General features: G+C 36.0%; 10 protein-coding genes across 10 annotated transcripts; 5 read left to right on the top strand and 5 right to left on the bottom strand.

Moving 5' to 3' along the window:
• Positions 1-27: 27 nt before the first annotated feature.
• On the bottom strand, positions 28-1,404 carry EV154DRAFT_197337 (40S ribosomal protein S6-B). The gene is made up of 4 exons (XM_051594319.1): positions 1,215-1,404; positions 1,008-1,072; positions 487-850; positions 28-421 (listed from the first exon to the last, which is right to left on the bottom strand). The coding sequence occupies exons 1-4, from the start codon at positions 1,218-1,220 to the stop codon at positions 131-133; spliced, it is 726 nt and encodes a 241-aa protein (XP_051458735.1). The 5' UTR covers positions 1,221-1,404; the 3' UTR covers positions 28-130.
• On the top strand, positions 1,309-2,485 carry EV154DRAFT_462938 (translation initiation factor eIF 4e-like domain-containing protein). The gene is made up of 5 exons (XM_051597605.1): positions 1,309-1,432; positions 1,523-1,776; positions 1,838-2,015; positions 2,072-2,208; positions 2,275-2,485. Exons 2-5 carry the CDS (start codon positions 1,532-1,534, stop codon positions 2,378-2,380), a joined length of 666 nt encoding a protein of 221 aa, XP_051458734.1. The 5' UTR covers positions 1,309-1,432; positions 1,523-1,531; the 3' UTR covers positions 2,381-2,485.
• Positions 2,486-2,606: 121 nt separating this feature from the next.
• Positions 2,607-5,652, top strand: EV154DRAFT_197243 (fungal-specific transcription factor domain-containing protein). The gene is made up of 3 exons (XM_051594317.1): positions 2,607-3,748; positions 3,834-3,993; positions 4,071-5,652. The coding sequence occupies exons 1-3, from the start codon at positions 2,640-2,642 to the stop codon at positions 5,469-5,471; spliced, it is 2,670 nt and encodes an 889-aa protein (XP_051458733.1). The 5' UTR covers positions 2,607-2,639; the 3' UTR covers positions 5,472-5,652.
• A 1,697-nt stretch (positions 5,653-7,349) lies between these two features.
• On the top strand, positions 7,350-8,553 carry EV154DRAFT_197250 (ras-like protein 2). The gene is made up of 6 exons (XM_051594318.1): positions 7,350-7,601; positions 7,654-7,682; positions 7,740-7,814; positions 7,868-7,949; positions 8,003-8,196; positions 8,283-8,553. Exons 1-6 carry the CDS (start codon positions 7,567-7,569, stop codon positions 8,465-8,467), a joined length of 600 nt encoding a protein of 199 aa, XP_051458732.1. The 5' UTR covers positions 7,350-7,566; the 3' UTR covers positions 8,468-8,553.
• EV154DRAFT_505526 (WD40-repeat-containing domain protein) lies at positions 8,428-10,435 on the bottom strand. Its single transcript, XM_051601184.1, has 5 exons — positions 10,204-10,435; positions 9,930-10,127; positions 9,709-9,875; positions 8,655-9,651; positions 8,428-8,598 (listed from the first exon to the last, which is right to left on the bottom strand). The coding sequence occupies exons 1-5, from the start codon at positions 10,321-10,323 to the stop codon at positions 8,503-8,505; spliced, it is 1,578 nt and encodes a 525-aa protein (XP_051458731.1). The 5' UTR covers positions 10,324-10,435; the 3' UTR covers positions 8,428-8,502.
• A 526-nt stretch (positions 10,436-10,961) lies between these two features.
• EV154DRAFT_418959 (kinase-like domain-containing protein) lies at positions 10,962-12,759 on the bottom strand (the record flags this gene model as incomplete). The annotated part of the gene is made up of 2 exons (XM_051595869.1): positions 10,962-12,515; positions 12,568-12,759. 2 exons carry the CDS (start codon positions 12,757-12,759, stop codon positions 10,962-10,964), a joined length of 1,746 nt encoding a protein of 581 aa, XP_051458730.1.
• Positions 12,760-13,950: 1,191 nt separating this feature from the next.
• EV154DRAFT_505523 (Oxoglutarate and iron-dependent oxygenase degradation C-term-domain-containing protein) lies at positions 13,951-15,807 on the bottom strand. The gene has a single exon (XM_051601183.1). It carries the CDS (start codon positions 15,707-15,709, stop codon positions 14,039-14,041), a length of 1,671 nt encoding a protein of 556 aa, XP_051458729.1. The 5' UTR covers positions 15,710-15,807; the 3' UTR covers positions 13,951-14,038.
• Positions 15,808-16,824: 1,017 nt separating this feature from the next.
• EV154DRAFT_462924 (DNA repair REX1-B-domain-containing protein) lies at positions 16,825-17,489 on the top strand (the record flags this gene model as incomplete). The annotated part of the gene is made up of 4 exons (XM_051597604.1): positions 16,825-16,969; positions 17,020-17,206; positions 17,260-17,342; positions 17,405-17,489. Exons 1-4 carry the CDS (start codon positions 16,857-16,859, stop codon positions 17,487-17,489), a joined length of 468 nt encoding a protein of 155 aa, XP_051458728.1. The 5' UTR covers positions 16,825-16,856.
• On the bottom strand, positions 17,479-18,014 carry EV154DRAFT_505521 (Tim10/DDP family zinc finger-domain-containing protein). Its single transcript, XM_051601182.1, has 3 exons — positions 17,927-18,014; positions 17,798-17,866; positions 17,479-17,737 (listed from the first exon to the last, which is right to left on the bottom strand). The coding sequence occupies exons 1-3, from the start codon at positions 17,972-17,974 to the stop codon at positions 17,600-17,602; spliced, it is 255 nt and encodes an 84-aa protein (XP_051458727.1). The 5' UTR covers positions 17,975-18,014; the 3' UTR covers positions 17,479-17,599.
• Positions 18,015-18,386: 372 nt separating this feature from the next.
• EV154DRAFT_462920 (HotDog domain-containing protein) lies at positions 18,387-19,072 on the top strand. The gene is made up of 2 exons (XM_051597603.1): positions 18,387-18,618; positions 18,676-19,072. Exons 1-2 carry the CDS (start codon positions 18,431-18,433, stop codon positions 18,959-18,961), a joined length of 474 nt encoding a protein of 157 aa, XP_051458726.1. The 5' UTR covers positions 18,387-18,430; the 3' UTR covers positions 18,962-19,072.
• The last annotated feature ends 13 nt before the right edge of the window (positions 19,073-19,085 follow it).

The raw sequence follows: 19,085 nt of genomic DNA, 5'->3' as shown, positions 1-19,085 counted from the left end.
ACAAGTTATTTAAAAACAAAACGGAAAATAATAATTTCGACCTTTTCCTTTCCTTTTCTTTTGAAATATTGTAGTCGAATGAAAAAACTATTATTTTTTTTTTTAATGAAGGAAACAGTTGTTAAATTGTTTAAGCGGAAGCAGACTTTTGCATAGAAGAAGTACGACGGCGTTCAATCTTCTTATCCTTGGTTTCCTTAACACGCTTAGCGAGTAATTGCTTGTACTCAGACTCGGCCTCTTGAGAAGCTTCGGCTCTTCTGCGCTTAAGAGCTTGTCTGTGTCTCTTACGTTGAAGAGTAAGGGGGGTGACAAGACGTTGGATCTTGGGAGCCTTTGTGTAAGACTTCTTACCCTCACCCTTGGGGGTAACTTCACGACGAATGACATACTTGCGGACATCATCTTCCTTGGTCAAGTTCTAATTGATATAAATAAAATGTCAGTAAATTCATGCAAATTATTATTGTAATAAGATAAACATACGAAGAACTTTCTGATCTTGGAAGCACGCTTAGGACCGAGACGCTTGGGGACAGTGGTATCAGTAAGACCAGGAATTTCTTGCTCACCTTGCTTGACAACAACGAGAGACAAGACAGAGAGGTCAGAACCGACGATACAACCACGGACGGACTTTCTCTTACGCTCACCAGTACGACGAGGACGATAACAAGAGTGACCCTTAGACATCAAAAGCTTGACACGGTAAGGTAAAAGGACACCTTGCTTCATGGGGAAACCTTGCTTATCGTTACCACCAGAGATACGGAAAACGTATCCCTTGAACTCACCACCGAGGGAGTCACCAGAGACCTCTTGGGCCATACGCTTATCATAGAAACCACGACTAATAAGAACGTTAGTTACTGTTTCATAGCAGACAGACAGCAATGTCTAATCATTCTCCACATGAATCTAATCTAAATCTCGTTCTATATGGATTCCAATTAAACATTGCTGGTACTGGACTGTTGTTGATTGTTGCATAAAGGTAAGAAACTTACAGACGACGTTCATCTTCGATTTCGATCAATTTTTGGCAGCCAGTGGCTGGGTTGGCAATGTTCAACTATAATTTCCCAAAAAAAAAAAAAAAAAAAAAAAAAAAAAAAAAAAAATGGTAAATAATCTATTTTAATGATATTATTTGATAATTCATCCATCTGTTTTGATGATTGTATGTATCGTTTATTGTTCATGGTTTTACGGACCTTCATACCGCAGATAGAGAGGGGGTTTCTGTATGTTTAGGCCAAATATCTTTTTGATGCAATGATTCTCCTTCGCAACTTCTTGTTAGCGGTCAATCAAATAATCCGGGTGTGATCCAACGTCACGGTCCGGCAAAGAAAGTGCTAGTTTCGAAATAATTGAAAGGTTTTTTTCTATTTTTTGTTAGTCATTCCTTGAAATAACAATAAAAGAAAGGGTAATTGTCAATATATTCATAAATAAATAGAAGAAAGAATAGAAAACAAAGCGTATTGGCACTTATTTAATTTTTTTTAAATAAAAATAGTATATTAAAATGACTGAACAAGAAACACGTCCTATTGATGTTGCAGAACAAGAACCTATTGTCGAACAAGGAAATAATGACGACAACAGTGTAAGAACTGTTTTTCACGATGCCAAAAATTATAATGTTAAGCATCCCCTTCAAAATACCTGGACTTTATGGTTCGATAACCCAGGAAAGAAGGCTAATGCTGCTTCTTGGTCTCAAAACTTGAAGGAGATCGTTAATGTTGACACAGTTGAAGACTTTTGGGGGTATTTATCATATTAAGGTGTATGGTCTCTATATTCTTTATCTTAACAATTTAACTGTTAGTGTTCACAATAACATTGTTAAAGTAAACCATCTTGAAATCAGCTCAAATTACCATGTCTTTAAGAAGGGAATTCGTCCCGAGTGGGAAGATGCCGCCAACGCCAACGGTGGTAAGTTCAGTATTCAATTTCCCAGAAATAGAACTGGTGAATCTATCAACGACTATTGGCTTAATTTGGTAACAATAAATCATGTTTTTGTCCATGTACATGTTATTTATAATATATACTATAGATTCTTGCTATGTTGGGTGAGCAATTCCAGTATGAAGATGAAATTTGTGGTGCTGTTGTTTCTGTGCGTAAGGTTTTTTATAGAGTTGCCTTGTGGATCAAGAGTTCCGAGAAAAATGAAAAGATTGAGACTATTGGGTAATGTGTATTGGTACGGGAAAATGGTAGAATACATAAAACTAATAATAATAATCATCATAATAGTCGCCAATTGAAAGAGTTTCTCAACCTTAACAACACTTTAGTTGTAGAATTCACTCCCCACGGTGATTCAGCAGCTAAATCAAGCGAAAACAGATTCACCATCTAAAGAGTACAAATCGAAAAGACAAATTCCACACTAGCGACACAAAGTAGAAAGCAGAAGAATCACGATATACAAAAAAAATAAATATATACTTTTTCACATAATACACACAACAGCTTAGTATTTTTTTTTTTTTTTTTTGTGTACTTGTTTTCAATCGTGAGTAACGTATACACAACATCTATATTTATTCGCGTTTCCTTTTTATTTTTCTATTCCTTTCTTTTCTCCACATTTTTTTTTTCCTTAAAAAAAAAAAAAAATGATTGAAGAACCTCCCCCATTACCTTTTCCTTCTTTAAAGAAACTACAAGTGGTAGCACGAGAAGTTCTTGATGCTTTGCGTAATCCAACCTCTCCAACCTCTATCGAATACAAGTTTTTTAATCCACCTTCAGCTTGTGAACCTGAAAAGAAAAAACCTAGATTACAAAAAAAGGCCTGTGAAAACTGCAAGAAAAAGAAAACAAAGTGTGATAACAATGCAACACCAGATAATCTTTGCCAAAGACAAACATGTTCTTGTATGTATCATGTTAATCCTGTTAATGACGAACAAGATAACACTTTAAACAAAAATGACAAGGGAAAGGGGCCGGCTGATGCATCTTCTTTTGACCGAAATCCTGCAGCAGCCACACTAATAAATATTGACATTATACCATCAACAACGGTTTTTCGAAAACCTGGCACATTACTTTCTGGTCACTACGCTGGAGAAACATCATTTTGTGGATATATTCAACCGGAACTTCAACCTAAAGCTATAAAAGAAGAATGCAATTTTCCGACTTTTGATCCAACTCCAATTCAGGCGCCATTTATTTCTGAAAGTGATCAACTTTATTTAATTGAAACTTATTACGAAAATATCAACCCCTTTTTCCCTATTTTAAATAAGGAAGATATGAAAACTCAGCTTAAACAAGTAATGAACAATAGGCCTACCTATCTTTCACCTTTATTTTTTTACGCCCTTTTTGCACGTGCTGCTCATGTGGAAACAGATCGTATACACACTGAATATAATCAACAAACCTTTGAAGGTCTTGGTGATGCTTGCACCACCTATGTATCATCTCTTGTTAATTGTTATAAAGATACTCCAAGGGTCAGCACAGTATTGGCTTTAATCATTATGGCAAATCATTTAGAACAAACAAAACTTCCTGCGAACCTTACAAAATCTTGGCTCTGGGCCGGAGAAGCATTCCGGATCGCGCTAGATTTAGGAATACACCGGTCACTGATATCCGAAAAGGAAGACGCTCTTGGCCAACTGTGTATAAGAACCTTTTGGCTGGCTTACATTACTGATTGTACCATAAGTATGACTTATGGTAGACCTTCAGCCACAGAAGAGAAAGTTCTGTAAGTAACCCTATTATTTTTTTTTTTATTTTTTTTTTGTAAACAAATTAAAAGATCAGACTCTCTAACTCTTGTTTGTAAACAGTGACGTTACGGCACCAAAAAGGATACCAACTGATGATGATTGTACTACTGAATGGTTAGATGGCTTAAATTCTCTAATTTCTCTGAGTAAAATTGCTGCTCGTGTTATCAAATTTAATTATTGTCCTCCCCCTCCATTCAAAATCCCAGGTCCTGTAAAGGTAAAAACAAATCTCACAATAAAGCATCACGGCATAAGTTAACTTTTTTTTTTTTTTTTTTTTTACATAAAATATAGAGGCATAATGCTTTTTTAGCAAGTGTTGATTCTTGGCTAACTGATATCATGCACCCCCACACAGAACCAGATTCACCTATATCTAGCGCTGCTAATGTGATTCCACCAGAAACGACAATAACAAGACGAATGAACTTTCAAAAGAAAATGTTTTTGTATACAAATCTTATTTTGCTTCACCGTCCCTATGTCAACGATTCTGTTGTGGCAAGAAATCCTTCAAGGCCATCTTACGATATATGCACTTTTGCTGCCATTATCATTACTGACGCCGCCTACCGACTTGAACCCAGTGAATTAATATATCATTCCAAGTCTCCAATGATTGCCTATGCTCTCGTTATGGCACTTCGTATCCATATCATGAACGCTACCACAAGCCCTAACAGTGATAAACTCAGTTCAGATAAGAATTATTATAGAAGTATCTCTACCCTTGAAAAATTACCTCAATGTAGAGGCTCGCCTTCTTTATTGTTTGATGCACTTGTTGATCTCAAAGAGCAGTATGACAACCGGTTTGTTTTAGCTCAAGAAAGGGAGGACGAGATGCGTGTGGCACAAAATCAAATAGACCAAAACACATTTGCAACGCCACTTGACCCATTCGGTGGTAACTCCTTGGGGAAGCGAAAGGAAAATTCTTGTACTGTCTCCTCCGATGGTAATGGAAATGACCTTACCGTAAAAGAATACATTCCTCATGGTGAAACAGTTAAATCAAGAAAGAAAGCCAAACCTACTCGCACTTTATCAACTAACAGTGATACTAAAAAAGAAACCAAGTTTATGAATCGTATTGTATTCTCTAAAGATGATGTCAGTGGCAGTACATCACCCAAAAGCAAGATTGAATACGCTCTGCCTAAACAAGAAGAACCAACACCAACTTTAGAAGTTAAACAATTACAACAAGATCTTTTACAAACAACAGACGGACAGCAACCACACGATCTTATATCTGGAATGATGGGTCTGACCATGCCATTTACAGAACCTTTGTTGGGTTACAGTACACCCTATTTGGATGTGGACTCTAGTAGTACATGCACAAATGATAGCTTTATGAATTTAATTCATCAAAATTATGATACAGGAACTTATGATGAAAACTCTCAACAAGAGCTGTTATCTTTCAGTAATCTTGAATTTTTCAATCCATTGCTCAACCCGTTGTTTAGTAATGACTTTTTGACACCTAATGAATTGAACAGTGCTTCTGGAATCGCAAACGGCACAGTCAATCAGTCACAAGAAGGAGAAAGAGTATATACTATTAGCTACGACATTAATAGCGTATCGATAACACCTGAAGACGTAAATTTCATGCCTCCTCCAGCTGATGCACCGATGGCTGAAAATAACTTTTTCTCTGGTTTTACAGAACAAAGTTTCCATTGACATTCCTCTACACTTTTTATTCACCATATTATACCATTTAACAGTCTTCGCTCTTACCATCACCCGTACTACCCTTTTTTTTTTTTACTACTCATCTTTCATCTATATAATATCTAAATAAACGAATAAGGGAGCTCTTTGTTCGCTCATGTTGAAAAAAAAAAAGGGTGTGGGAAAACGGAATCGTAATTTCCCATTTGGAAATCCCGGGAACCAAAATTTTATGTTAATTTAAGAGCAGATTGCGCACTTACAATTTGATGTAAATCTTTTCAGGAAGCTACCCCAACTATATAGGCTCTTAATTGCATACACTTTTATCACTGTGTAAATTATTGGACTTAACCGATATCCCTTCATATTCAACTGTTATTCTAAACTTAAAAAAAGACAACGGATATCACAAAATCATTTATCTACAATAAGGTGGGTTCAACAAGTTGTTTCTTTTGAATAAAGCATAAATTAACATTTGCCCCAACTATTGAAATTGAAACGTATCACTGTTGAAGCTATCTTTAATCTATGAGGATGATAAATACTCTCATATAAGTATGGAAATATAGATAAAATATTGAAAAGATTTGCATTTTAGCCTTTAATAAACCCAATTATTTCCCAGGGCCGTCATTTATTTTGTTTTTTTACCGTTAATGATGCTAGTTAATTTTTCTGATAGGAGGAAGTATCGATTTGTATATAAAAGCGTAAGAGAAACTGAGCGTCACCCAATGCCGAATGATTACAATAATAAATCCGCATTTACATGAGCAGAAGAAGTCGTCAGTCAGCAGGACCGTCGTCTTGTATTTAATAACAAAAGCTATACATCTGCATTATCCATGTATATTATAAATTAAAGCCAGCCGCTTGACAGACGCCTCACATTTGGACTAAATTAGAAATATAATGCTTAAAACACCATTTAAAAGGCTGCAGTAAAAGGAAGATTTGAGATTGTTCTTCTTTAGCAGACGGAAACTTTGCTATAAGATTTAAAACAATACTTACAAGCAGGTCGATTAGGACGACTCCAATTTTTTTCTGTCGCAGGGTTGTATAATTGGCCTGTGTGGTATTTTAACAAATTTGTGTTTGCATTGAAGTTCCATCTTTGAGCAACTAAAATATAAACAAATCAATTTTTGAATGATCATAGATACGAAAGATAACGGTTTTGCCCGTTTATCCTTACCAACGTTATCGACCAATACTTTTCAGGAAAACATTACACACGCTGAACTCAAATAAGGTCATTCAACAATTCCATCAGGAACAAAGTTAGCGTGATGATTCTTTTAAAATGCAATGTGGCTCAAACGACGGTTGATAATTAAACTTGTTCCGGACAATCCTGTTTAAATGGAGAAGATACCAAAATAAAGTCGGTTTGCCAAGCTATTGGGGGTCATTTTGTTTGTAAGTCATTCATGTGTATGTATATATATATACTTTGGCTTATAGCAAACTGCTCCAATCAGGCGTATTGGTTTGTTCGTCTGGGTCAATACCCGAGTCGTTTTCGTTTCAAATTCCTTGAAATGGCAAAATCCCGAACGATCTCAGCCATTTTTGGCGTGTGCGCGTAAATATTACATGTTAATCACATGCGCTTTACAAAATTTATTAGGTACAACCACATAGTCTATTAAATAAATGACAGCAAAATAAGGTACCGAATATATTTGATATGATCGAGGTAAGGGGGACAATACTCATCTTGACAACTGATTGCATATTTATTTTACTGCTCACTCCCTTTTTACATAGTTCCTGCTTATCCATATTTTATCTTGGTTTTCGTTCCAGTTGTGGGTCTCTCCCCCCCCCCCCTAATCTTTTGGCTGTATGAAATTGCATCATATTACGATGCAAAATAAAGATTATGTATGCTCAGATGATGAAATGCACACCCCTTGGTCCGAATTTCTCCTTTGTTTCCTTTTCATTATACACTTTCAAAATGTTGTTTTAATTTTACTACCGATACTTCACTCCTTTTTTCTTTTGGGTATCATAAACTCCTTCAACTTGATTTTTCTTCCTTCACTCAGGATAGTTTGTTTTCTTCTTTCCTTTGTTTATTATTATTGCTATGTCCAAAGTTGCTGCTTCATCAATCCTAAGAGAGTAGGTAGATTTTTTTATGCCTAATATCATAATATACCTAACGCAAGAGTAGATATAAAATTGTCATGGTAGGAGAAGGAGGTACAAACATCACCCCAACTGCTCTTATAGAAGGTATAATATTGACTTTTATTTAAGGTGTTGGTAAATCTGCAATGACCATTCAATATATCCAATCGCATTTCGTTGATGAATATGACCCAACGATTGAAGGTAGGCATAAAACATACATATTGTCATAGTTACTTAAGCAAACTTTAAAAAAGATTCATACCGTAAACAATGCGTAGTCGACGGTGAGTGTGCTTTACTGGATATCTTGGATACAGCGGGTCAAGAAGAATACAGGTAATACTAACACTAGGCAACCGTCATTTGTCTAATACTTTTTTTATTGATAGCGCCATGAGAGAACAATATATGAGGAATGGAGAAGGATTCGTACTAGTATATTCAATCACTTCAATTCGAACTTTTGAACAGGTTCAAAAATTGTACGATCAAATTGCGCGAGTGAAAGACCTTGATTCCTTTCCAATTATTTTAGTCGGAAACAAATGCGATATTGAACAGGATAGACAGGTTCCAACTCATGGTAATAAATATACAAGAAAAAGAAAAAAAGAAAAAATAGGAGATAACTACGCCCATGTGCTAATACATTTTACCAAGAGGGAAAAGCTTTGGCCAAGCATTATGGGTGTCAATTCCTAGAAACCTCTGCCAAACAGAGAATAAGGATTGATGAAACTTTTTATGGCATTGTTCGTGAAATAAGACGACTAAATGAAGAAAAGGAGAGCAAGAACCCATCCGAAGATGAAAAGGACAGTTTAAGTTGCTGTCATGAATGTATTATATTATGAATTCTATTTTTTTTTTATTATTATTATTATTTAATTTATTCAAAAATGTCGAGTGTTGTGAATGGTTTATCCTTATTTTTCTCTTTCTCTTCATTTGCTTTATCTGCTGCAATCTTTTCATCCATATCAGCCTATTAATAGTCATTATTAGTATTTATACCCTTCACTTTAATTAAAAATGCCTTACCATCTTATGATCTATAACGTTCTTGTTCTTCTTACGCATGTGTCGTTTTAATGCGGAATTTCTACCTCTCATTCTCTTCTTATCTTTTCCGGGTTTATTGTCTGATTTTGCTTCAAGTTCCTCTTCGCGTTTCTTCAAAACTTCTGCCTTTGTCAATTTGTTGATCTTACCAATTTGAGTAGGATCCAATACAATCATATCAGGTTGAAGTTTATCCAACAATGTGTGTACTTCAGTCTCTTGTCTTTGTTTCTTAGTTTGGAAAGGATTAGCCTCAAGAGCATCGAAATTGGCTTCACCTGCTCCAGGAATAACCAAACTAGAGATACCCTTTTGATGACCCACACCCAATACATCTTCAAAGGGCACAAATTTAACCTCGTTAATAACGCTTCCATTTTCAGTATGAGACATGTAAGGTGATTGCTGTTTCGTTCTAAAGGCATCTTTCCACACTTGTACAGAAGTATTAAAGCTAACACTTAATAACCCTGTATCTGAAATATCCAAAGAGGTGGCAGTACGAGGTGTATAGTATTCTTGAAGACAACCGTAAGTACGAATATCCCAAATCTTTAATTGACCATCTGCGCCTGATGTAGCCATATAATGACCACCCTTATCCACTGCCATTGCCTTAACGGGTCCACGATGACATTGCATTTTCACTAAGGATGAAGACATAGAGGGAGACCAAAGTGTTACTGTACCATTCTGGTGGCCTAAATGGATGACGGCGTTGAATCTATTTTGTGTCATAGTGTTACAAGGTCCAAGTCCAGTACGTTTTTCGGCTACGAGTTGTCCAGTTGATGTATCTTGGTATTTCAAATATCCATTACTACCAATCGAACTGAGTAAATAGTGATAGGGCAAGAATTCGAGTTTATCGACATAGGTGTGGTGGGTAAGGCGATGAACTTCGAGTCCAGATTTATCATAAATATAAACGTATTTCTTCTGTGCTACAGCTAACATGGTTTCATTGTGAAGCCATCTAAATTTTAAGACGTACCAATTAGCATGAATTTTCAAAAGACAAATATAAACTTACGTAACATCACGCACTGTTTCTTGAACATGAGTTTCAAAATGAAGTCCACCTGTTTGCCAATCGAAACCGGCAATATGTCCTTTATGACCACCAATTAGTAAATGACGACCGTTTCTAGTGTAGTCAATAGCATAAGGGCCATATTGAGGCAAGTCGAGCGAAAAGATCTATTCACTTGGGAATTTAGTCATTGCGTAATCAAGTATTTCTATTTTCTTTACCTTGCTTGCTGAATTGACATCGAGACTGTCAAAGATTTGATCTTGTCTAAACTTAAAAGTCTTTTCCATGCCTTCGGCTTCGAGGAAACCGCCTTCTTCTTGTAACAATAATTCAGCTCTAGCAGCTGCACGGGCAGCCGAAAGACTTTGGTTTTCCTGTCGTGTAATTTTTGCCTTCAACTTTTTGTCAGCAATTTTCTAATTCAATCATAAAAGAAAAAGGAATATGTCAATGCGTTTTTCTCGAGGCAAAGTTTTCTAACATTATGTTTACTTTGGTCGAAGCGGCATCGGACTGCACACGCAAATATTTCTCCTCATTTTTGACATGCTGTTCCTCCTCAGCTACCACCTTGGGTGCTGTCTTTTTGTTCTTTCCATTGTTCTTTGCCATATTTACAGGTAAAAAGGGGTTGTGTGTCTTTTTAAAATAAAGCAAAAAAAAATGTGTGTATCAGGAATTAAAAAAGCAGAAAGTAAAAGCTGTCACATAAGCCACGAGGTCATATTAAACTTTCGGTCAGTAAATGAAAACCGAAATGTGATGTATGCTTTTTTTAATATCAATAAACAGATTCATTTTCGATTGGAATCAATAAGCATGCAAACTGCTTACCTCCGGTTTGGACTTTTTTTTTATGTTGTTTTCGTAAGGCATATCATGGATGTCGAAATGGATACAAATGTGTCACATTAATTTGATGTAATATCTAGTAGCTGGAATCGTTTGAGAGCGCATAACTTTAAAATTATCCGATATCACTACAAAGCATGCATTCTAGATACCTATACCTATCTCCAGATTTATCTCCCTAACTAAGTCGTACGCTGACTCTCTAAGCAACCTTTATTCCAACCCTTTTCGCATGAGTTCACTGCAAGCTTCATAACAATTTTTCTCTTATCCCTAGACGATATTTTATTTCATATTTTCTTGATTTTATATTTTATTTTTGAGCGCTTTATCATTTTTTTTTCTTTTTGGAACAGTGAATAAACAAATTTGACTAACATGTATCGTTACAAATAAATCTATAGAAATTGCTCTTGTTCATCGATGGGTGTATTTGTACCACTTGATGTTGCCCTGGATCTTTGAAATGTTTGTTTTCGGCCAACAAGCATATTTTTTAAAGCTCGAAGGGCAAATACAGTAAGCCCGAACCCAGCCCAGTCTTCATCATGTAAATCTCGAAGATCGCCTACTGTCATGATGTCTTGGTTTTGAAGTTTATGGACCCATTCTAAAGCCTTATCCTTATTACGATTAGATGCAGCAGCAGTTTCTAGCACAAATGTCTCGATACTTGTATCATTGGGATATTCTGTATGTGAATTAGTGGTTTGCAATATAGAGTCCGTGATGATATATTTACCTGATGAGTCCATAGGAGCATGATCTTCAGGACCTTGTATGGTATTATATGTAGACGAGGGAGTAGTGTTTAGCAATTCTATTTCGTGATCCAATTCACTAGCCAATCTCGCTTGTTCTAATGCTGTAATGGTATCTTTATATCTTTCTTCGGCGAGTTGTGTTCTTTGCTCAAAACTATCACATTTTTTTTCAACATCTAAAATTTTGTCTCTTGCAGCCATCAAGTCTTTTTTAGCACGTTCTAATTCTGAGCGGATATCGTTTTCTCTTCTCCAAACCATACGATCATCTTCAATCTTATCAGCAGCTGAATTTTGTTGTTTATTTAGATCTCGAAGTAATCTGTTGATATCTCCTGTTATTAATTGTTGGTATTTTTCAGGTAAAACCTGTTCTTCAATCATTTCGGCTACTACATCTTCAGCTGTATCTGTATCGGCGTTAAATTCAAATTTGACAGATAATTTATCCATTCCCTTGAAGACAACCTGGAGGGTCAATTGTTTCATGGTGATATCTGTAGCCAATAGCACAACCTCGGGTTCAACAGCCAAGAATGAATGTTCAAGTATCTCCAAAGCAGACATACGATCATGTTCTGAAGCCAAGCAATTATTGATAAGAGTTAACACTTCAGGGTCTTGCACTCTTGATAAACATTCAGGTCTGATTGTCTGGGTGACCTTCTTAAAAACTTGAGCAGCATTTGTACATTCATTATAGGGGTATTCGCCTGTTACCATTTCCAAAAGACACATACCAAAAGCATATATATCAACCTTTTCATTATATCCTTTTTCTTCATACATTTCAGGTGCCATAAATTCAGGCGTTCCAATTACAGTGTACTTCTTATCAACTTTCATTTCTGCTGTACCCATGTCACCAATTTTAATTTCTCCATGAGCACCATTGATAAAGATATTATCACATTTGATATCTCTATGAATAATCGTAGGTTGGTGACCATGTAAATACACTAGACCTTTCAAGATTTGTCGACACCATCTCTTTACAATCTTCATATTTGGCAGAGGAGACAATTTTCGAATATATTCCCGTAGTGTTCCCGATGTCATCAACTCAGTGATAAATACAAATTCAGATTCATTATACCAAGCTTCATGAAATGTAATGATGTTTGGATGTCTAACTGACTTTAAAATCTCGATTTCATGACCCAGAGCCTTCACTTCTTGTCTTGTAACCTGTACATGGGTCGTTAGTTATAAAAAGTTTTTTATTATTATTTTTATGTACAAACAATACCTGAAGTACGTTCCATGCTACCTCGTAGCCTTCTTCTCTATCAATTGCCTTGTAAACGACCTTAAAAGCTCCTTTGCCCAAAAAAGTATTCAGCTTTGCGAATCTACCGTTATTTGAAACTTCAATGACTCTTTCGGTGTCAGACTTATTTGATCTTTCATCTATTTCCGTGTTTGGATTCATCCATACACCACCAAAGGGTTCCATGTGTGGTTGTCTTTCATATTCAGGAAATTGTGCTGCTAATTGACGCACTAATGAAAGGGAGCTGGTAGTATTCTGTTCATTATTTATTTCAGTGGAAGAAGGGCTGTATACGCCTGAATCTATGGAATCTTCGCTTTTAGATTTAGATAAATAGTCCATGTTGAGTATATTAAAAATTTTATGGCTTTGTTGAGGGAGAAAATAATAATTTGTTGGTCTCCTCCTTTTATGTATATATAAGAATATATACAAAGAAGAGGGTGAGTGGGGTGTGGGTAATAATAATAATAATAATAATAATAGACTAGCTTGTTCTGTTTTTACCAACCCAACATTACGTAGGGATGTTTATGTTATAGATGAGGGGGAGACGAAAAGAAACCAATATTACTCTCCTCAAATCGGTTGCCTTACACACAAAGTACTATGTCGCTTAATGAATTTTGAGCCACTCTTGTGTCAGGTACAGATTAAGACGACTTTTTTAAAGACATTTCTAATTTTATGAGATGGGTAAAACATAGACCGTCTACACCAGCAACAAGAGACAAATCCGGCTGTTGCTTCGGTTGATGCTCCTCTAATATCAATTACTGCACACGACTATGCGCTCATACGGATGACACTCTAATAAGCTGATAAAATATATTGGGTTTTTACGTACTTCAGGAACTACACAAACAATACAGTGAAGTCCCGAGTGCCAACCTGGACCATTTTCATGGAATAGTCAACCTGCAACTTGACTTAATGGCAATATTTTCCTTTAATCTATGACGTATCTCGATGTCACCATAGCTCATTGTAGAATCCACCACATTAGCTTGGCTATCAATTATGCCTTTACACCACACAACGAAACAGATATGATGTTTGTCTAACTAATTGATAACCGAATCGGTTTATACGTTTAACGGAGCATCGAAAAATGCAACTGTAATTCTTTTAGATTCATATTGCAATTTTTAAAAAAAGGGTATCTAAAGACGATACTTTTAATTAAGTATAAGACAATCCTTTATTTAATGCTGGTATCTATGTGTTTTCCCATTATTTAAATTTGAAAGTTCGGTATTACATAGTCGGGAAATCGAGATACTGGATTGACTAGTATATAATACACAATTATTACTGGTCTTACGACAATTGGACAGGAACGTTTACATATCTATTTAGATTAAATGCTTTTATATTTTATTCTTGAAAAATGAGTATGTAAAAATGAATTGATTATGAAAGTGACAGGCGAGTTAAATTACGACTCTTCTTCTTCTTCGGGTAAGTCGTATTCAAAAGATACATCCCAACGAGCTCCCGGGGCTCTAGCACTGACATATTTAACAAAGCGCATGACACCTTCGTCTTTCAAAACTACGGAAAGTTCATTATAACCAGCAGCCATAGTTAGAAGTGCACCATCATCGTCAAAAGAGCGATATGTAGCAGGATCATCATCACCTTCATGAGAAGACATGTAACACTCGTATCCGCCATACTCACAGGTGTTCCACATCTCTGTATCATTCTCATTGGTTATAGTAGCCAAACATAGGGTTACATCCAAGACAGCTTGGCCACGATTATTTGTAGTCGCTAGAGTGAAATCATGTCCTGGGCGGAATCGACGAGCCGCGCCTCTGTAACCAATAGGCAGTAAATGGGATAAAACTGCCAACCAACGGCGAAAAGATTCACTTTCAAAATGAGAACGTAACTTTGCGAACATAACCGAAGTTTCTTCATCAGAGTTTGCAACTTCGGTCAATTTGAGAAATCGCTGGGAAATAGGAGATCCTTGAACTTTCCAATCACCACAGATACCACTTCCATGGGGAGGTATTCTAGTTTCAGTAAAACCATCACGCTGGTCAGCTTTAACAATTGCCACTTTGATGCGCGCATACAATTCTTCGTTTAGTATTTTTTTCAATTGCACTACAGACTCATCAAGAAATTTGTCTGTGACTTTTGTCAAAAATCTGGAATCAAGGTAAATGGGATTCATCCAAGTAGAAAGGTATTCAATATCTTTCTCAGATAAGAGTTCTGTATCCGAATCTGTTAATTCCGTGTTGTATTGCTTATATTTTTCCTTGGAATCAACAGCTGCTTCAATTTGTTGGAGAGAAGACTGGCTGTCACTTTTTTCTGCATCTTCCTTGTAACCCATTTCACCTATCTGAGGAAAGTGGAACCAACCTTGAATAGAAAGACGTGGCTTATTTTGAACAACTACTTCTTCGACAGAATGGAAAGAGTAACCAGGTAGGACGGTAAACATGGCAAATTGATTCCATTGAGGAGGTACAGACACAACAGGTTCATTGGCAGGGGTATCACGTTCAACCACCGGATAGAGTTCAAGAGCCCCACCATAACTTGGATCCCAAGTTTCGTCAGGATCACCAGGCATATACAGTATAAAAGAGATACGACGTGTGCCAATTACATCGTCATGGTTCAAAAGGTGACATCCTTCTGTGTAAGTATTGACACTCATATCCATTTTTGTAGGTGATAATAGACCACAGCCAGTGACTTCAGACACAAATTCACGAAATTCTTTTGAGTATATAGCGTTACGAAGTTCAAACAAAGCGGAAAGCTTGTTACGCTCATCATCATTAAGGCCATCCATATTTGCAAGATCGCCTGTTTGATTTACCTTGTAAATATCAGTTTCTTTATTAGTGAAGTTTAGCTCCCTGTAGATCTCCTTATGAACACGTCTCAAAAGAGAATCGTCAACTAATTGTGATATTTTACAATGCGGATAAGGTTGCGATGTCAGGACGGCCTTTCGTATAGTGTCGCGGGATTCTTGACTAAAAAGACCCGGAAAGAACTTCTCCTCCACCGAATTAGATTCCTCAGTCTTTAGACGTTTAGCAGTATTTTGTGACACAAATATAGAAGTTGGTGACATGGTAAAAAGGTGCCAGAGAAATAGAGGGGGATGGGGAGGGAAGACGAAAAAACAAGAGAGAGAGAAAGAGAGAGAGGGAAGCAGCCCTAAAGTGTACTTGCAAAAAGGCAACTAATGAAGATTAAATCATACGATTTTTTGACACTCTTATTCTGTCCTAAACAACGGAGTCCAAATCCGTCGAATCGGGCTGCAGCCTAAATGATTTGTTGATTTGGCATATATCGCCTTCTTAGTAATCCTGCCAATAGTTTTCTATTTGGAATTTCATTTGTATCTTTTTTTTTTCAATTGATAGTTTTTGAGGATGTCACAGTTTATTGTCATAAAAGAATCATCAAATTACATAAGAATGGATATTCGTATAGTAACAATCATGGACTTTGGTAAGTTCGTATACGTAGTCACTTGAATTTTTAACGAAAAATATTAGAGGTACTGATATTGAATTCTATTACAAAGTTTATTATTATTTATGGCCTCCAAAGCCAGTATTGATCGGGAGGGGCTAAATATCTTCCTAGTAGCTTATTTAATTATATACGCTAAGTCTTACATATTTTTATTGCAGCTTGTATTTGATGTCATATGAAGTTATATAATGTTCCTCCATTATCTACATAAGCTTTACAAAATATGACAACAGGCCTGAAAGTGGATGATTACATGATGAAAACTGCTTTTTCCGTTTACATCAGTCGCTCGATTAAAGGGTGACTGGAAAATTTTAAAATTGCACCCTTATATTGAAAATGCCCTTAAATCGAAAAAGCGTGATTATATGAATCCGGCGTCGCAAAGCATTATAATTTATATGTTCTTTTTGAATGTGTCCAAGACAGAAGTATTTATTCTTTAAGTACTCCTCAACGCTCTTTATAGAAACTTTGATATATGAGATTTATCATCACCCTTGATTTATCTTGGATTACCCGTGTGTTTCTCTTTGGCCCAGAAAGAGTAATTCGGCTTAAAAAATTCGTACATCTTGTCAAATTTATGGTGAACGTGATTTGGCTTTTCGCGGCCAAAACCAAAAATTTAGTTGACTGGAAAAAGTGTGACGTTCAGACGAGCTAAATGTTAAGTTGACCCGCACGTTCCACTTAAATAATCCTTTCCTTTATCGCTCCACCACTCCACACTAATGACAGGTTCCAGTAGCGAAGTTTTAACAAAGAATGAAGTTTTGGCAGACCAACTTCAAAAGCTGTTAAAAGCTCAAAGCACACGCATGGAGCTGTATAATGAGTTTGACATGTAAGCTGAATTCTTGTAATGAAGTAAAAAAGAATCTAACGCCACATCAGTGCTTTTAAAGACTATTTGAGTGGGAAATGCCCTGCTGATCAATATCATTCTATTTGCAAGATTGTAACGGAAGGGTTTCAAGATGTTTCTCAAGAAATTCAGACGGCCGAAAAGGAGATCTCAGATAGCGTGATTGCTGGTATGATTCGTGCTTTACAAGATGGAGAAAAGGAAAAGTTAGAAAAGGTAACGTGTTTAAGCTGAGAAAAGACATGCGGTAATTAATGGTGATAATATAGACGGTTAAAATCCAAATCTTGACGATTCAAGCGAAGGAGTCTGATAAAGATTTTGATGAAACTATTAAAGAGCTCAAGGACAGGTAAATACATAATAATACAAACACTGGGCTAAAACAAGAAAAACAAACTAATATTATTTTAGTCTTGCAACTGTGAATGAAAAGAATCAAGAAGTATGGGATGAACTTCGCGAGGAAATGCATGGTGTTGCCTCGCTTGTTTGTTAGAATAAAAATCGTATTTTTTTTTATTAAAGAAAAGTTTCTATATATAATGTACATATCGTATTTCGAGAATATGAAAAAAGATGTTGTTTGTTCGTTTTGATAAATCCTGTTTACATGCTGCTAGATCTCATATCTTCCAAACGCTTGACGATGAATAAACTGGTATCTAAAAATCTATCAACGCAGTTGGCGAGACAAGCTTCCTCTGAGCGATCCAACTTGTTGTTGACCTTAGAAATACACTTATCCTATAGTTTATACAAGTAAATAACTACTTTCCCATGCCACTTTTGCATTTATATATTTACCCAACAAGTATCGGTCATATTATGAACAACTTCTTGGACTCTGGCCTTTGCTTGCTCGGCTTCGAGGAACTATTGTATGCGACATATGAATACTTTTGCCATAAGTATGCATCATTTTGTACTTCTTACCTGGGCAAGTTCACGTTGGTCGTTTTCACTGAATTGAGGTTGAGACATTTTTGATTTTTAGTAGAAAGGAAAAAAGAAAAAGTTGTACGATGGACCCAAGTTTTAATGAAAGCCTAGCAATAGTTTTTGGCGCTTAATTATGTGACTGTTTTAGACTTTTTTTTCTTTCTTTTTCCATTGCTCGACAGTCTAAAAATCAAGACTAAGCTATTCATACATACTGGATTGCGTCTTCTTATGCAATCGATGTTCGAAAAATTCACGAGATTTTCTGCTAAATTCGCTAAAATATCTAGTGATTTTAAATACGGTGACGTTTGGTATTTCAATATATACGACATGGTTACATTACTGATCTGTATGGAATAATTAGAATGACATGGAGGAGTGGCATAAATTTTATTGTGTAACTGGTTTATTGGTTTGTCATTCATTTTCTCAAGCAATCATCATTTCTTTTCTCTCTTTCTTTTTTTTTATTTTTTATTTTTATTTTTTCTAAACATGAAAATCGCCCCTCATATCGCGGAGAAATTTCCCAGATTACTTGAAGCTGTAAATTTTACGGTCGGAAGCCGCGAGGGAGGATCTGTATCATGGGAAAATAATGTATCAGAAAGTCTGAGTATCGTCGATGCAGAAACCGACAAGTTGACATGGGAGTTCAAGATAGAACACCATCATTGTAACCAGTAATGTATTTTATAATACAGATTTTTACCTTTAAAAATAAGTCTAATAAAATGCAGATTGAGTAATCTTCATGGTGGTTGCGTAGCTACGTTGATCGATATGTGTAGCAGTGTTGCTCTTTTGGTTGCTGGTGGTAAACAATGGCAAATAATCGGCATTTCAACAGATCTCTCGATTTCTTATTTACGCGGAATTGCTGAAGGCGAAACAATTCATATTGTTTGTGAAGTGCAAAGAGTTGGTAAAACTTTGGCTAGCATCTATACTAAAATCTACGATGGTCAAAATCGTCTGTCTTACACTGGTTCTCATACTAAGTTCAATATCGATTCAAGACTTTAATAAATCTTCTATTTTACTTTTTATGGTTTGTGATCCTGTGACCTTTTTTTTTCTAATTTTTTCTTAAATGTGACAACAAACAAGAGGGGAGAAAAGTCTTTGTTTGTATTCGATATATATCATT

This window comes from Mucor mucedo, assembly GCF_025094135.1.
Source record: "Mucor mucedo strain NRRL 3635 chromosome Unknown EV154scaffold_35, whole genome shotgun sequence".
Lineage (NCBI taxonomy): Eukaryota > Fungi > Mucoromycota > Mucoromycetes > Mucorales > Mucoraceae > Mucor > Mucor mucedo.
The sequence above is the reverse complement of the archived record's forward strand: the minus strand, read 5'-3'. Positions and strand labels throughout refer to the sequence as shown.

Excerpts from the sequence above, each read along its gene's own strand:
- EV154DRAFT_197337 (XM_051594319.1), bottom strand. Across the intron at positions 851-1,007 it reads ATCGAAGATGAACGTCGTCT|TCGTGGTTTCTATGATAAGC; the intron begins GTAAGTTTCTTA and ends CGTTCTTATTAG. Across the intron at positions 422-486 it reads CCAAGATCAGAAAGTTCTTC|AACTTGACCAAGGAAGATGA; the intron begins GTATGTTTATCT and ends TATATCAATTAG.
- EV154DRAFT_462938 (XM_051597605.1), top strand. The coding sequence starts at position 1,532 with ATGACTGAACAAGAAACACGTCCTATTGATGTTGCAGAACAAGAACCT. Across the intron at positions 1,777-1,837 it reads ACAGTTGAAGACTTTTGGGG|TGTTCACAATAACATTGTTA; the intron begins GTATTTATCATA and ends TTTAACTGTTAG. Across the intron at positions 2,209-2,274 it reads GAAAAGATTGAGACTATTGG|TCGCCAATTGAAAGAGTTTC; the intron begins GTAATGTGTATT and ends TCATCATAATAG.
- EV154DRAFT_197243 (XM_051594317.1), top strand. The coding sequence starts at position 2,640 with ATGATTGAAGAACCTCCCCCATTACCTTTTCCTTCTTTAAAGAAACTA. Across the intron at positions 3,749-3,833 it reads GCCACAGAAGAGAAAGTTCT|TGACGTTACGGCACCAAAAA; the intron begins GTAAGTAACCCT and ends GTTTGTAAACAG. Across the intron at positions 3,994-4,070 it reads AAATCCCAGGTCCTGTAAAG|AGGCATAATGCTTTTTTAGC; the intron begins GTAAAAACAAAT and ends CATAAAATATAG.
- EV154DRAFT_197250 (XM_051594318.1), top strand. The coding sequence starts at position 7,567 with ATGTCCAAAGTTGCTGCTTCATCAATCCTAAGAGA. Across the intron at positions 7,683-7,739 it reads TGTCATGGTAGGAGAAGGAG|GTGTTGGTAAATCTGCAATG; the intron begins GTACAAACATCA and ends CTTTTATTTAAG. Across the intron at positions 7,815-7,867 it reads ATATGACCCAACGATTGAAG|ATTCATACCGTAAACAATGC; the intron begins GTAGGCATAAAA and ends ACTTTAAAAAAG.
- EV154DRAFT_505526 (XM_051601184.1), bottom strand. The coding sequence starts at position 10,323 with ATGGCAAAGAACAATGGAAAGAACAAAAAGACAGCACCCAAGGTGGTA. Across the intron at positions 10,128-10,203 it reads CCGATGCCGCTTCGACCAAA|AAAATTGCTGACAAAAAGTT; the intron begins GTAAACATAATG and ends TGATTGAATTAG. Across the intron at positions 9,652-9,708 it reads GAAACAGTGCGTGATGTTAC|ATGGCTTCACAATGAAACCA; the intron begins GTAAGTTTATAT and ends CTTAAAATTTAG.
- EV154DRAFT_505523 (XM_051601183.1), bottom strand. The coding sequence starts at position 15,709 with ATGTCACCAACTTCTATATTTGTGTCACAAAATACTGCTAAACGTCTA.
- EV154DRAFT_505521 (XM_051601182.1), bottom strand. The coding sequence starts at position 17,974 with ATGTCTCAACCTCAATTCAGTGAAAACGACCAACGTGAACTTGCCCAG. Across the intron at positions 17,867-17,926 it reads ACCAACGTGAACTTGCCCAG|TTCCTCGAAGCCGAGCAAGC; the intron begins GTAAGAAGTACA and ends CGCATACAATAG. Across the intron at positions 17,738-17,797 it reads ATATGACCGATACTTGTTGG|GATAAGTGTATTTCTAAGGT; the intron begins GTAAATATATAA and ends TATAAACTATAG.
- EV154DRAFT_462920 (XM_051597603.1), top strand. The coding sequence starts at position 18,431 with ATGAAAATCGCCCCTCATATCGCGGAGAAATTTCCCAGATTACTTGAA. Across the intron at positions 18,619-18,675 it reads GAACACCATCATTGTAACCA|ATTGAGTAATCTTCATGGTG; the intron begins GTAATGTATTTT and ends AATAAAATGCAG.